Source organism: Chionomys nivalis, chromosome 9, assembly GCF_950005125.1.
Source record: "Chionomys nivalis chromosome 9, mChiNiv1.1, whole genome shotgun sequence".
Classification (NCBI taxonomy): domain Eukaryota; kingdom Metazoa; phylum Chordata; class Mammalia; order Rodentia; family Cricetidae; genus Chionomys; species Chionomys nivalis.
This window is the reverse complement of record NC_080094.1, coordinates 9846824-9859981: the sequence shown is the minus strand read 5'-3', so window position 1 is coordinate 9859981 and position 13158 is coordinate 9846824. Positions and strand designations below refer to the sequence as shown.

At 48.6% G+C, this 13158-nt stretch overlaps 1 protein-coding gene across 1 annotated transcript in view; it reads right to left on the bottom strand.

Moving 5' to 3' along the window:
* The window catches only part of Atp9a (ATPase phospholipid transporting 9A (putative)), a 100370-nt gene extending 92382 nt beyond the window's left edge, over positions 1–7988 (bottom strand). The window contains exon 1 of the mRNA XM_057780120.1: positions 7690–7988. Coding sequence (XP_057636103.1) covers positions 7690–7931 — 242 coding nt within the window. The 5' untranslated portion in view covers positions 7932–7988. The remainder of the gene's footprint in view (positions 1–7689) is intronic.
* Between the last annotated feature and the right edge of the window lie 5170 nt (positions 7989–13158).

Genomic DNA, 13158 nt, shown 5'->3' with positions numbered 1-13158 from the left:
ATAAATATTTTAAAAAAAAAAAAGCCACACTGAATACTTTTTAAAAAAAAAAAAAAAAAAAAGTAAGCATTTGGCCAGGCAGTGGTGATGCAGCCTTTAATCCCAGCACTCAGGAGACAGAGGCAGGGGGATTTCTGTGAGTTGGAAGTCAGCCTGATCTACAGAGTGAGTTCCAGGACAGCCAGAGCTACACAGAGAAACCCTGTCTCGAAAAAAATAAAAGAAAGAGAAAAAGCATTTGATTTGTACCAAGGTACACGCACGAGAGGAAGTCAAAGGGCAGTTGGGGGTCAGTTCTCTCCGTCTGTCACATGGGTCACAGAACTCAAACTCAGGTGCTCAGGCTCGGCAGCAGGTGCCTGAGCCATTTCACTGGCCCCTCTGTCTTAGTTAGGGTTTCTACTGTTGTGACGAAACACCATGATCAAAGCATCTTGGGGAGGAAGTGTTTGTTTGGTTTACACTTCCAGATCATAGTCCATCACCAGAGGAACTCAAGCAGGGCAGGATCCTGGAGGCAGGAGGGGTGCTGCTTACTACGAATGGATTGCTCACCCTCCTTTCTTAGAGAACCCAGGACCACCAGTTCAGGGATGGCATCACCCACAATGGCTGGGTCCACCTCCTCACTCATTAAGAAAATATCTTCCAGCCGGATCTTATGGCGGCATTTTCTCAGTTGAGGCTCCCTCCACTCGGATAACTCTAGATTATGTTAACATAAAAATTAGCCAGCACTCCCTCGCTTGCTTTTATATTTATGTTTGTTTTTAATTGTGTGTATGTGTATCCGTCTGAGGACACGCATACACGAGTTCAGGGGCCTGTGAAAGCCAGAGGCATGGGAGCCGCAATCACGGGCCATTGTAAGCCATCTGGAAACTGAACTCTGGTCCTCTGAAAGAGCAGCACCTTTAGCTTCTATACCATGTCTCCAGCCCCACCACACCCCCTTTCTTTTCTGAAAAGGGTCTCACATGGCCCAGCCTGCAATATAGACGAGATGACAAACTCCTGATTCTCCTGTCTGAATTCTCTGAGTACTCAGGTGGCAGACATGTACCCAAACCCATTTTCTGAGACAAGAAATCTTAACCTATAGTCTGTCATAATCTAGAACTCACTAAATAGTTGAAGATAACCTTGGATTTAACCTCCTGCCTCTGTCTCCCAGAGGACTATGATTACTGACATTCTCCATCGTATCTGGTTTTATATGGTGCTAGGACTGAACCCAAGGCCCCGCCCCCCTTATGATAGGAAAACATTCTACCAGTGAGTCAATCCTCAGCTGTTCAGTTTTTCAAATACAAAAATGCTGCATTAGAATACACACACACACACGATGTGAGATTCCCCTCTGTATGCTGTTTTATTACCATTGGTTAATAAAGAAGTTGTTTCAGGGGCTGGAGAGATGGCTCAGTGGTTAAGAGCATTGCCTGCTCTTCCAAAGGTCCTGAGTTCAATTCCCGGCAACCACATGGTGGCTCACAACCATCTGTAATGAGGTCTGGTGCCCTCCAGACATACACACTGACAGAATATTGTATGCATAATAAATAAAAATAATAAAAAAAAAGAAAAGAAAAGAAGTTGTTTCAGTCAATGGCTTAGTAGAGTAAAGCCAGGTGGCAAATCTGAACAGAGATATATAGAGTACGCAAAGTCAAGGAGACGTCATGTAGCTGCCAAAGGAGAAAGACACAGCCAGAACCTTTCCTGGTTAAGTCTCAGCCTCGTGGCAATACACAGATGAATAGAAATTGATTAATTTAATATGTGAGAGTTATTACGTATTATTAGCCTGAGCTAATAATTATTTAATTACAGTGATGTAATTAATATAGTTTCTGTGTGATTATTTGGGGGGGTCTGCATGGCTGAGAAATGAACACACAGTCTCCGCTTACACACACATACATAAAATACACATATACTTATATCATGAGTTCTTTTTTTTAACCCAGTTCATACCCAGACCATAAACAGAAAAGGGGAAATGGTGTAGGATGTCCTTCTGTATTTGTGTTGATTTCATTGGTTTAATAAAAAAAACTGCCTTGGCTTTGATAGGGCAAAACTTAGATAGGCGTGGAAAAGAGAACAGAATGCTGGAACGAAGGGTAGTGTGGCAGACGCCATGATTCTCCTGCCCAAGATGGACACTGGTTAGACTCATGCCGGTAAGTCACAGTCAAGTGGCGATACACATTAATGGAGATGGGTTAAACTAATATGTGAGAGTTAGCTAATAAGGGGCTGGAGATAATGGGCCAGGCAGTATTTGAATGAATACAGTTTTTGTTTAATATTTATTTATCATGTATACAATATTCTGTCTGTGTGTATGCTTGTAGGCCAGAAGAGAGCACCAGACCTCATTACAGATGGTTGTGAGCCACCATGTGGTTGCTGGGAATTGAACTCAGCAGGCAATGGAAGAGCAGGCAATGCTCTTAACCTCCGAGTCTTCTCTCCAGCCCATGAATACAGTTTTCTGTGTGATTATTTCAGGGGTTAAGCTTGCCGGGCTGTGGGACGCTGCCCGCTCCTCTTACTACACAGGAGTCCATGCTCCTTGGCCTTCCTACAGTCTCACACATGGTCTTCTCTCTGATGGAACACATTTATATATCAACAATGAAGTCACATATTTCTACCATCGAAGGCCCTCTCCTCTCAAAAGAACACCTGATACGCTGGGGATACAACTCAGTTTGAGGCTGCTTGCTCAGCAGGCAGGAAGGCCTGGACTCCGTCCCCAGCACCATTAACTGGGTGTGGTGGCGTACACCTTTAATCCCAGCACTAAAGAGCCAGAGGATCAGATCTCTGTGATTTCAAGACCAGCCTGGCCTACACAGTAAGAGTCTGTCTCAAAATAATAAATATCAGAAGAGTCTCCTGAACATCCCACACCAGGGTAAACAGCATGCAAACACCTGTGTGTTACCATCTGATCCAGGCAACACCTGAGGTCTACTGAGGCTTCCGGTCAGAATCTTTGAATGGGTTAAGTCTCAGATCCAAGAATACATTTTGGTTTGGTTTGATTAGTTGGTTTTTGGTTTTTCAAGACAGGGTTTCTCTGCGTAATAGCTCTGACTGTCCTGGAACTTGCTTTATAGACCAGGCTGGCCTCAAATTCACAGAGATTTGTCTGCCTACTGAATGCCAGGATTATAGGCAAGTGCCACCACTGCCCAGTTTAATTTTTGTTATCTCCACTTTAAACATGAATAAAATCTATGGGCTGGAGAAATAACCCAGTAATAAAAGCACTGGCTGTTCTTTTTTTTTTTTTTTTGGTTTTTCGAGACAGGGTTTCTCTGTGGTTTTGGAGCCTGTCCTGGAACTAGCTCTTGTAGACCAGGCTGGTCTCGAACTCACAGAGATCCGCCTGCCTCTGCCTCCCAAGTGCTGGGATTAAAGGCGTGCGCCACCACCGCCCGGCAGCACTGGCTGTTCTTGCAGAGGACCAGGGTTCAATTCCCAGCATCCACATGTGGCTCACAACCGTCTCTAATGCCAAGTCCCAGGGGATCCAACACCCTCCTCTAGCCTCTACAAGAACTGCACACAATTGGTACACAGACATACATGAAGGCAAATACTCATATACATAAAATAAAAATAAATACATGCTGGGCGGTGGAACACGCCTTTAATCCCAGCACTCAGGCAACAGAGGTAGGCAAATCTGAGTTCAAGGCCAGCCTGGTCTATAGAGTGAGTTCCAAGACTGGTTCCACAGTTAATGGGAAACCCTGTCTCGAAAAATCAAAATAAACAAACAAATACCATCTCAAAATAAAATAAAGGGAAAAAAAAGATGAAAAACCTAGATGTGGAGAATTTAAGGCAGTTTCCCCATGATCACACAGCTGGGAAGTGACCATGAACCCACCTCCTAGACTTCAGTACAGGTGTCTAGCAATATTTGACCTAGAAGGGAATGCTGCTCAACCAGAAGTCAAGGCAATGAAGTCATCAAATGGTTTCCAGCCATGTGGTGCAAATGCCTGTTGTCTGACTAGACCATTTCAACAGCCTTGCCCTTCCGAGAATGTGTCAACAGCGAGAGGATGCCCGGGGCCACTGGAAGCCTCAGCAAGGGACATCTCTAGAACCTGTCACCTTGTTTTTGTTTGAGACAAGGTCTCACGTAGCCCAGTCTGGCCTCAAACTCAAAAACACTGGGCCATCTCTCTGGCCCCAACCACACTTTCATAGGGATTAGCACAGGCCTACCAGAAATGGGCCCATGTCTACACATCAACTTCCTCTGCTCATCCCGCTGCCAGTCATGATTCAGGAAGACCTCCTGTCTCCATGTATCCCAGTATTCCAAATACCTAAATTCTCACTAGCTCAGTAGGTAAGAGCACTGGCTGAAAAAAAAAAAAAAAAGCACTGGCTGCTCTTGCAGAGGATCAGGGTTCAATTTCCAGAACCCACATGGTGGCTCACAACTGTCCGTAACTCCAACTAAATTCTGATGCCATCTCCTGGCCTCCACAGGCACTGTACACGCATGGCACACATATATACAGGCATATAGACTCATAGAATGAAAAATATAAATCTGAAAAATTTCTGAGATCTGACTGGCCTGGAACTCACAAAGACCTGCCTGCCTTTGCCTTGTGAATGCTAGGCTAAAAATAAATAAATCTTTACAAAAATCCTCCCCTTAACATTACCACTCTCCACAACGCAGGCTACATGTGGGAAACACACGCCAGCACAGGCCTTTCAGATCCAGGGAACAATCCACGTTACTCAAGGACGTGAATGAACTCTACAGTCTAGGATCCCACACTTTGTTTTAAATAATTTTTTTAATGTACATTGGTATTGTACCTGCATGTATGTCTGTGTGAGGTTGTTGGACCCCCTGGAACTGGAGCTACAAACAGTTGTGAGCTGGCCTGTGGTTGCTGGGAACTGAACCCGAGTCCTCTGGAACGTAGCCAGTGCTCTCAACCACTAAGCCATCTCTCTAGCCCCTCAAGTAGAACTCTTTAATGATTATTTATCTGGGAGACTAGAGAGCGGTCTTGGTGGTTAAGAGCACTAACTGTTTTTCTAGAGGTCCCAGATTCAATCCCCAGCACCCAAACGGTGGCACAAAGCTATCATTAACTCCAGTTCCAGGGGATCTAATGCCCTCTTCTGGCCGCTGAGGGCACTGCATACACATAGTGTGTATATATATACATGCAGACACAACACTCATACATGTAAAATAAAAATAATCTTTATTTTTTACTTGTGCATGTGTGTGTGTGTACATGTACAATGTTTTTCCTGCATGTATGTATGAGCACCAGATGAATGAGTGACTAGTGGCCACAAAAGTCAGGAAAAGACTTCAGATCCCCTGGAACTGTAGTAACGTATGAATAGTTGTGAGCCACTATGTAGCTGATTGGAATCCCACTTGGTTTCTCGACAAGAGCAGCAAGTGCTCTTAACTACTGAGTCATCTCTCCAGGCCTAAAATCAGTCTTTTTTTTTTTTTTTTTTTTTTGAGACAGGGTTTCTCTGTGGCTTTGGAGCCTGTCCTGGAACTAGCTCTGTAGACCAAGCTGATCTCGAACTCACAGAGATCCGCATGCCTTTGCCTCCCGAGTGCTGGGATTAAAGGCCTGTGCCACCATCGCCCGGCTCTAAATAAGTCTTCAAATAACAAAATAAAAACAATTTGTGTGTGCGTATGGGTTCAGAGGAACACCAGGTGCACACACGGAAGTCAGGGGACAGCCTGCTGGAGGGGGTTCTCTTTGCCCACCTGTAGGTCACGGGGGTCAAGCTCAGGCCATCAGGTTTGGCAGTAAAGGCCTCTTCCTTCTGTACCTCTTTCACTGGGTCTCACTATGTAACCCTGGCTGGTCTGGAACTCACTACATTGACCAGTCTGGCCTCAAACTCACAAGAGACCCACTTGTTTCTGCCTCTGCTGGGGTTATAGACATGTGCCACCCTATCCAACTGATTTGTTTTGTTTTGTTTTTTGGAGACAGTGTTTCTCTGTGTAGCCCTGACTGTCCTGCAACTCACTCTGTAAACCAGGCTGGCTTCATACTCATAGAGATCTGCCTACCTCTGCCTCCCAAGTGCTAGGATTAAAGGTGTGCACCACCACTGCCCAGCTCAACTGATTTTTTAAATATAAAATAACCTGCCCTACTCCCACTGGACCTCTGAAAATCAGAGCATATTTCTATCCTGTGCACTATGACTCAAATTACTGATCAAATTTTTCTGTTATGCGCCCGCCCAGGGCTTCTCAACAAGCACTTTCATTTAAAAGGTAGAGGACCTTTGGAAAGACAAAAAAAGTCAGGCCTGGTGGCAGAGAGTTGCCATCCCAGTAATCTACAAGGGTAGCTGAGGCAAAAGGACCACAAGTTTTAAGTCCCTCTTGGGCTCAGAATGCATTCACGACCTAGAGGAGAATTTCAGTGAGACTCCAACCCCAATAAAAGACAGAAGAGGCTGAGGATTCAGCGGCCTGTTAGAGCTGAGCCCAGACCAACCGACTGACAGAAACAAAGACACACACACATAGCCTCCACAGTGTGCACAGGACCGCTAGCGGGTATCGGAACTGAGGGTGCTCAGGCACCCACAGAAGGTCGCACAGCATTCCCTCCCAACAGGATGTACATACTACCTAAAGATCACACCAGACCAGGGAGGGCATGCGGACATGTTCAGGACACAATTTCCATTCTTCACGTTTCATTAAGCAGCAGGTGGCTGCATCTGGAAACAGTGGCCACTGTACAGACCCCAGATCCTCACTTCAAAGTCTTAAAAGGACGTTACGTTTTTCCCAGGGGAACCCCCTGCGCCTGCCCAGTCAGGAAGCCCACACCTAGTAGGCAGATCTTGTCTAAGGCAGGTTTTAGTTCAGCCCCTGAACAAATCAATCACGGCACTTAAGTCTGCTAATCTAATTCGTTAAAATATTAATTGCAGAGCTCTAACGAACTGTCTTCATAAAAACACACATTTGGGGGGGCTAGGGGGATGGCGCTCAGTGACAGAGCGACTGCCTAGCAGCTCGAGGACCTGGGTTTGATCTCTAGCACCACCAAAAGCCAAAACAATAAGAATGCCAACAAACACACACACACACACACACACACACACACCACACACGCGCAGGAAGTGTGGGGCAGGAAGTATAGGAACCCTGTTCCTGCACCTTCCCGCTCCCATCCCCTCCCCCACCCCTGGTCCTTCCGTTTCCGTTTCCCACTCCGTAAAATTGAATAAGGCCTCAGGGAAGCCAGGCACAAAGGCCCACAAGATGGCAGCTGGCATCTTGCCTCATTACACCGACACCTGGTCAGCAGCCCCACCCAGCTCCGGTGTCCGGGGGGCGGAGGAGCCACCGGGAACCCCGGGGAAGACGGTAGGCCCCGCCCAGCCTCATCGGCTCACCTGCGCGGCCCTAGAAACGCACCTCCCAGGTCCCACCCCCAGGGGCTCTGATTGGCGGTCGAGCCTCAGCCAGGGACTCTGCATTCTCGCCAGAGCGACCCTTGTCCCCTCAGGATCGGCCCCGCCCCGGCCGGCTGCCAGCCCCGGGGGGTCCCCCCGCATCCCAGGACCGGCTCTCCGGGCCTGCGGCAGGTGTCCCCCCCGACACCTCCCGGCAGCCCGGCCACTCACCCCGCGCGCGGCCTGCTGTCCACCCGCTTCTTGTGGCGCACCGGCTGCAGCGGGATGCTGTCCGTCATGTCGCCGCCCGCCGCGCCCCCTGCGCTCCCCGCGGCCTCCGCGCCACCCCGGGGCAAGGGGAGGAGGCGCCGGCAGCGGGCTGGCCGGGCCCGCAGCGCAGGGGCGAGGTCGCGAGCGCCGGGCCACGCGCGGAGCCGCCCGCGCGGCCCGACCGACGGACACGGCCGCACCATGGGCCCCGCTCCGCGCTGAGCCCACGCGCGCGCCCGCAGCCCGGGGCCGCCGCAGTGTCCCCGCCCCGGCCCGCCGTGCCGCGCGCCCACCCGACCGCGCGCCCCCCACCGTGCCCGCGCGCGCACACGCGCGCCCCGCCGCACTCACCCCTCCCCGGGCATTCTCTCCAGCTCGCTCCGAGCCGTGTGCACACACCCCGCCCCGCTCACCCCACCTCCACGCCGCGGACACCGACACACACAGCCTGCCGCCTCCTCGACTGACTTCACCCTGCGGTTCGCACTCGGGTCCCCCAAGTCTCGGGCCCGCGGGGGCGGGGGATGTACAGGTTTCCAGATTCCCACATGCCCTCTTGCACCACCCACGCCCCTCTCTCCACCTGCAATCACACAGACTTAAAGCTGTGCCTTCTTCACCCAAACATCCTTAGACATTGCTGTGGGGGCCAGATCTCTAGACACAGTCCTGCTCCACCATGATCGCCTGCACAGGGCCTGCGTGTGTCGTCTGTCTCTCTAAAAGGTTATTGTGAAAATGAGAAAACTCAGGGCTGCAGAGATAGGCTCAGCATTTAAGAGCGAACAGCCACCTCTGCTCGACCCACCTGCAGCTTGGGCCCCAGAGGATCCCAAACCCTTTTCTGGCCTGCCAGAGAACCTGCACACATGTGGCATAGACTCACGCAGGCACATGCTAGTTAAAAATAATAAAAACAAACCTTCCAAAAATTAGCATAAAGGAACCAGAATTGGTGGTGCATTCCTTTAATTCCAGCACTCAGGAGGCAGAGGCAGGTGATCTGAGTTCAAGGCCAGCCTGGTCTACAGAGCCAGTTCTAGTACAGCCAGGGATACACAGAGAAACCAGCATATAGGGGACTGGAGGGGCAGATCAGGGGTTAAAAGCACTAGCTGCGCTTGTAAAGGACCTGGGTTCAATTACCAGCACCCATGTCAAGTGGTGGCTGTAGTTTGATTCCAGGGGAACTGATGCCCTCTTCTGGCCATTGTCAGTACTCAGACATATGCAGACATACATGCAGGAAAAACACACATAGACTAAAAATACATAAATCTTTTTTTAAAAACGAGTGTGTGTCTCAGGCCCCTCAAGATGTATCACCGTGTAAGGAGCACAAACCCACTGTGCTGGAACAATACGAGGTGCAATCTCACTAGTGTTTCCTGTCAGGGTCCCAGCCTTTCACACTATTTTCTCCAGCCGTAGGGAGTCACCCAATGTCTCTGTGTCTGGGCAAGGAGCAGCTATGAAGATACCAATCAAAACACGTGACTAAGGTCCCAAAGACATTCCCCATCAGAAGAACCTCTGAGGAGGAAACAGCATTCTTCTACCAGCTGGCCTGGTCTGCTTGCTGCCTGCTCTCTTCTGGAATGGTACTTCAGGGAAAGGTCCTACGTTCGATCCCCAGCACCAAGACACACATGCACCATAGATTGCATGGCACACAGTCGGGGCTCAGTAAGTGCAGTTAAGTGGATCCATTACAGTAAGAGAGCAAATTCTCCCCATTTCCCATCGGTCCCCACCTTCTCAGAAGGGTCTCAACTGGCCTGCAACTCACTGTGTAGACCAGGCTGGCCTCAAACTCACAGAGATCCACCTGCCTTTGCCTCCCGAGTGCTGGAATTAAAGGTGTGCACAACTCAGCCAAAGAGACTTCTAGTTGATTTTAAGTTCTAGCCTAAAGTTTGCAGACGTCCCAGCAGCCCTGCCCACTAAATCTAAATAACTCATTTCATGAGTGAGACAGAGAAAGTCGGAACAAAACTATGAGGTCATCAGGGAGCAGGGCTGGGTTCCAAGGTCCGGCCTTTCACAATGAGAACAATCAGGAAATAGGGCCTTTGGTCACAGCAGAACCAGCACTGAGCCATGGCCGTTATACATACATTCATGCTCTCCCTGGCCTCCTGGAGCCACCTATAGCTGCCCCCACCTTGATGGGCACTGAATGAGAGCAGCTGGAGAGCCAGGCTCCAGTAGGCTTCCAGCACCTGTGAAATTTCCCAGCAAGCTACCTATTCTGATACAGTCTATTTGTCAGTAATAGAGCTCAGGACAGCTCTGGACTCAAGAGTGTTGGAAGTAGTTCGTCATCAGCATTACCAGGGCCAGCGTGCATGCCAGGAGCACTGTGTGGGCAAGGCTCCCGGGGCAGCAAGAAGGTGCCTGTGTGTGTATGAAATACAGTCTCCATAGGTAGCCCAGGCTAGCTTCAAATTCCCAATCTCCCTGCCGGAATTAAATACAAGCCTGGCCTAAAAGCTACTTTTTCTTTTAAGCTTCCTTCCAATAGGACAATCTCTCACGGAGAAAGACATTTCAAGACTGTAGCAACTGGTCCTAGTGTTGTGGGCATACAGAGGCTAACTCGGTGGGCTTGCAGTGAGGTGGAGGCTATCTTGGCTACATGGGGAGACCTCTTAAAAAACAACCCTAATAACGAAAAGCCTTTTAGTTCATAAGCAAGTAAATGCTTCCATGAGACAGGAGAAAAACAGGATGTTCTCCAGACAGCTGGTATATGAAACATATAATACCATCATTTATGGTCATGTAGAGATTGATCATATCTCAGGCTGGTCTTGAACTCTCGATGTAGTTAAGGACGATCTTGAACTTCTGACCCTTCTGCTTCTATCTGGGCTAAGGGGTATAATATGCCACTAGGCCTAGTTTATGCACTACCACGGATGCAACCCTGGCTAAGCATGCTAGGCCAGCACACTAGCAACTGAGCTACAGCCCCAACCCCCAAGAGCCTTTTTCTATGTTCTCGTACGTACCGAATGGGCCCAAGGCTAAGGGAGACAGAGCAACATGACACAGGACCGTGTACTGGGGGATCTACTTCAGCATTGCTGGACCTTCTTGGCCCAGCTCTGCCTTCCCCTTTTAGGGATCCATGACAGCCCTGTCCATTCAACAGGACCTGGGTGCAGGATGCCCTTGACTCCAGGGTGCCTAGAAAGATCTTTGATAAGGCAATCTAGTCCAGATCCTGCTTCCCAGAAACACCAGCCCATGGGGTTCACATGACATCTTCCATGGATGGCAACAGGTATGGACCAATCTATACCTGAGTCTCTTGGTTCAAGGCCACAGAAGCTCAAGTTCATAGTGGACCCTAAGCTGTGGGCTGCTTAAATCTCTGTGAGGATGCACGGCCACTGGTAAGATGAAGGAGACAAGGAACACGGGAACTCAGAGTCAAACAAGTCTTTGGGCGGTGAGATGGTTTAGGGGGAAAGGCACTAGTTATACCAGTCCAGCCATCTGGATCCCAAGCTCAGATAAAGGTCGAACTGAAAAACTGACTCTAAAGTTACCCTCTGACCCACCGCATGCCCAAGGGTATGTGTGTGCCAGTGCACGCACGCATAAAAACACACAAATATAGAAATGATGGTGGGCTAGATGGCTCAGCAGTTAGTGTTTGCCACCAAGCCTAAAGACCCAAGTTCAATCTCCAGGGACTACATGGTAGGAGACTCAGCTGCCTTGAGTTTCCTCTGACCTACACACATACATACATACATACACACACACACACACAAGTGGCTCACACACACCCTCAAATGCTCACAATAAGTGCAACATTGTAAAATGTTTTTGGCTAGGTGCTTGCCTTTAATCCCAGATTTAGGAGATAAATGCAGGCAGATCTGTGAGTTCCAAGAGAACAGTGAGAATGTATCTTTGAGACAGGGTTTCTCTGTGCAGCCTTAGCTGTCCTGGAACTTACTATGTAGACCCTGTAGAACAAGGTGAGTGCTGGCATTAAAAGCATTCAACACTACACCTGGCAATAAATGATAAATGGCTTGTTTTGTTTTTTTTTTGTTTGTTTGTTTTTTGAGACAAGCTTTTTCTCTGTAACAGTCCTAGCTGTCCTGGAACTAGTTCTTGTAGAGCAGGCTGGCCTCGACCTCACAGATCCACCCACCTCTGCCTCCCAAGTGCTGACTGATATTAAAGGCGAGAGCCACCTCCGCCTGGCAATAACTATACCTTAAAACACCAAAAAGCAGTTCAGGTAGCGCCTGGCAATAACTGTACCTTAAAACACCAAAAAGCAGTTCAGGTAGCCATGGGGGTTAGCTCCTGAAACCCTCATACTTGGGAGTCTGAAACAGGATTGCTAAAATTTCTAGGCCAGCCTGGGCTGCATAGTGAAATCAAAGTCAGGCACAAAAAGTTGAGCTTTTTTTTCAATGTCTTTTACTTTTTTTTTTTTTTGAGACAGGGTTTCTTTGTGTAGCCTGTGCACCACTGCCAGGGTCCCATGTTGGCCTTGAACTCCTGATCTTTCTGTCTAGGGACTAGGATAGGAGGTATGGAACACAGCCAGTGTCAATAACCCAATCCCGGCCCCACTTTCCTTGGAAAGCAGTGTCTCCTAGGCCACAGTCTATAATTAGGATGAAACCAGGCTGGCCTTGAATTTATCTTTTTCCTCTATTCCACAGGCTAAGATTATGGGTGTGGGCTCACACCTGGCTTTAAACTAGCATTTAATAGTGCTCTTTCCAGAAAGTGTTCCAGGAAGTACAGGAGAAACCAAGTAAGATTCCATCTCACTAGTTCTAAGAGTTGGAACAGTCCAGGGACCGAGATATGAGATACTAGTCAACGTGACTATCTCTCGGAAGGTCACTGGAGACCTTGAGAGGACTGGCGGTCCCTCCAACCCACCCTTCAGATCTGAATTAGCTTTGAGCTCTTTTGTTAATAACAAAGAACTGTGATGAAAATGCAGATGGTCCCATCAGCTGAGGGCTTGCCCTGTGGATATCAGCTATCCCTGGCTTGGTCTGTAAATTCATTTCAACACATCAGTTGGCAGTCTGAGAATTCTGCTTAGCCTAGGGCCGTAGGGTGGGGAGCACAGATAAGACAGGGACTAGTCCAATTTGTTAGAAGTTGATTTCTATCCCAAAAAAGGGATTTTAGTATTAGAATGCAGATTTATAGATTTTGGTATTTGCTGTTGTTTGCTGTGCTGGAGGCTGTTTTCCCAGAGCTTTATTCATTACAATAAAAATGTGAAAGCTGCCCATCCTTGCGGCCAAGCTTTAAGGTCTCCACCCCTCAATGATGACCACGAGCACACACTCACACACACTGCGAAGTGAATACATCCAAGGTGGACACAGCACCTAAAGAATGACACTGAACATTCACACACACCCAGGAAAAGGA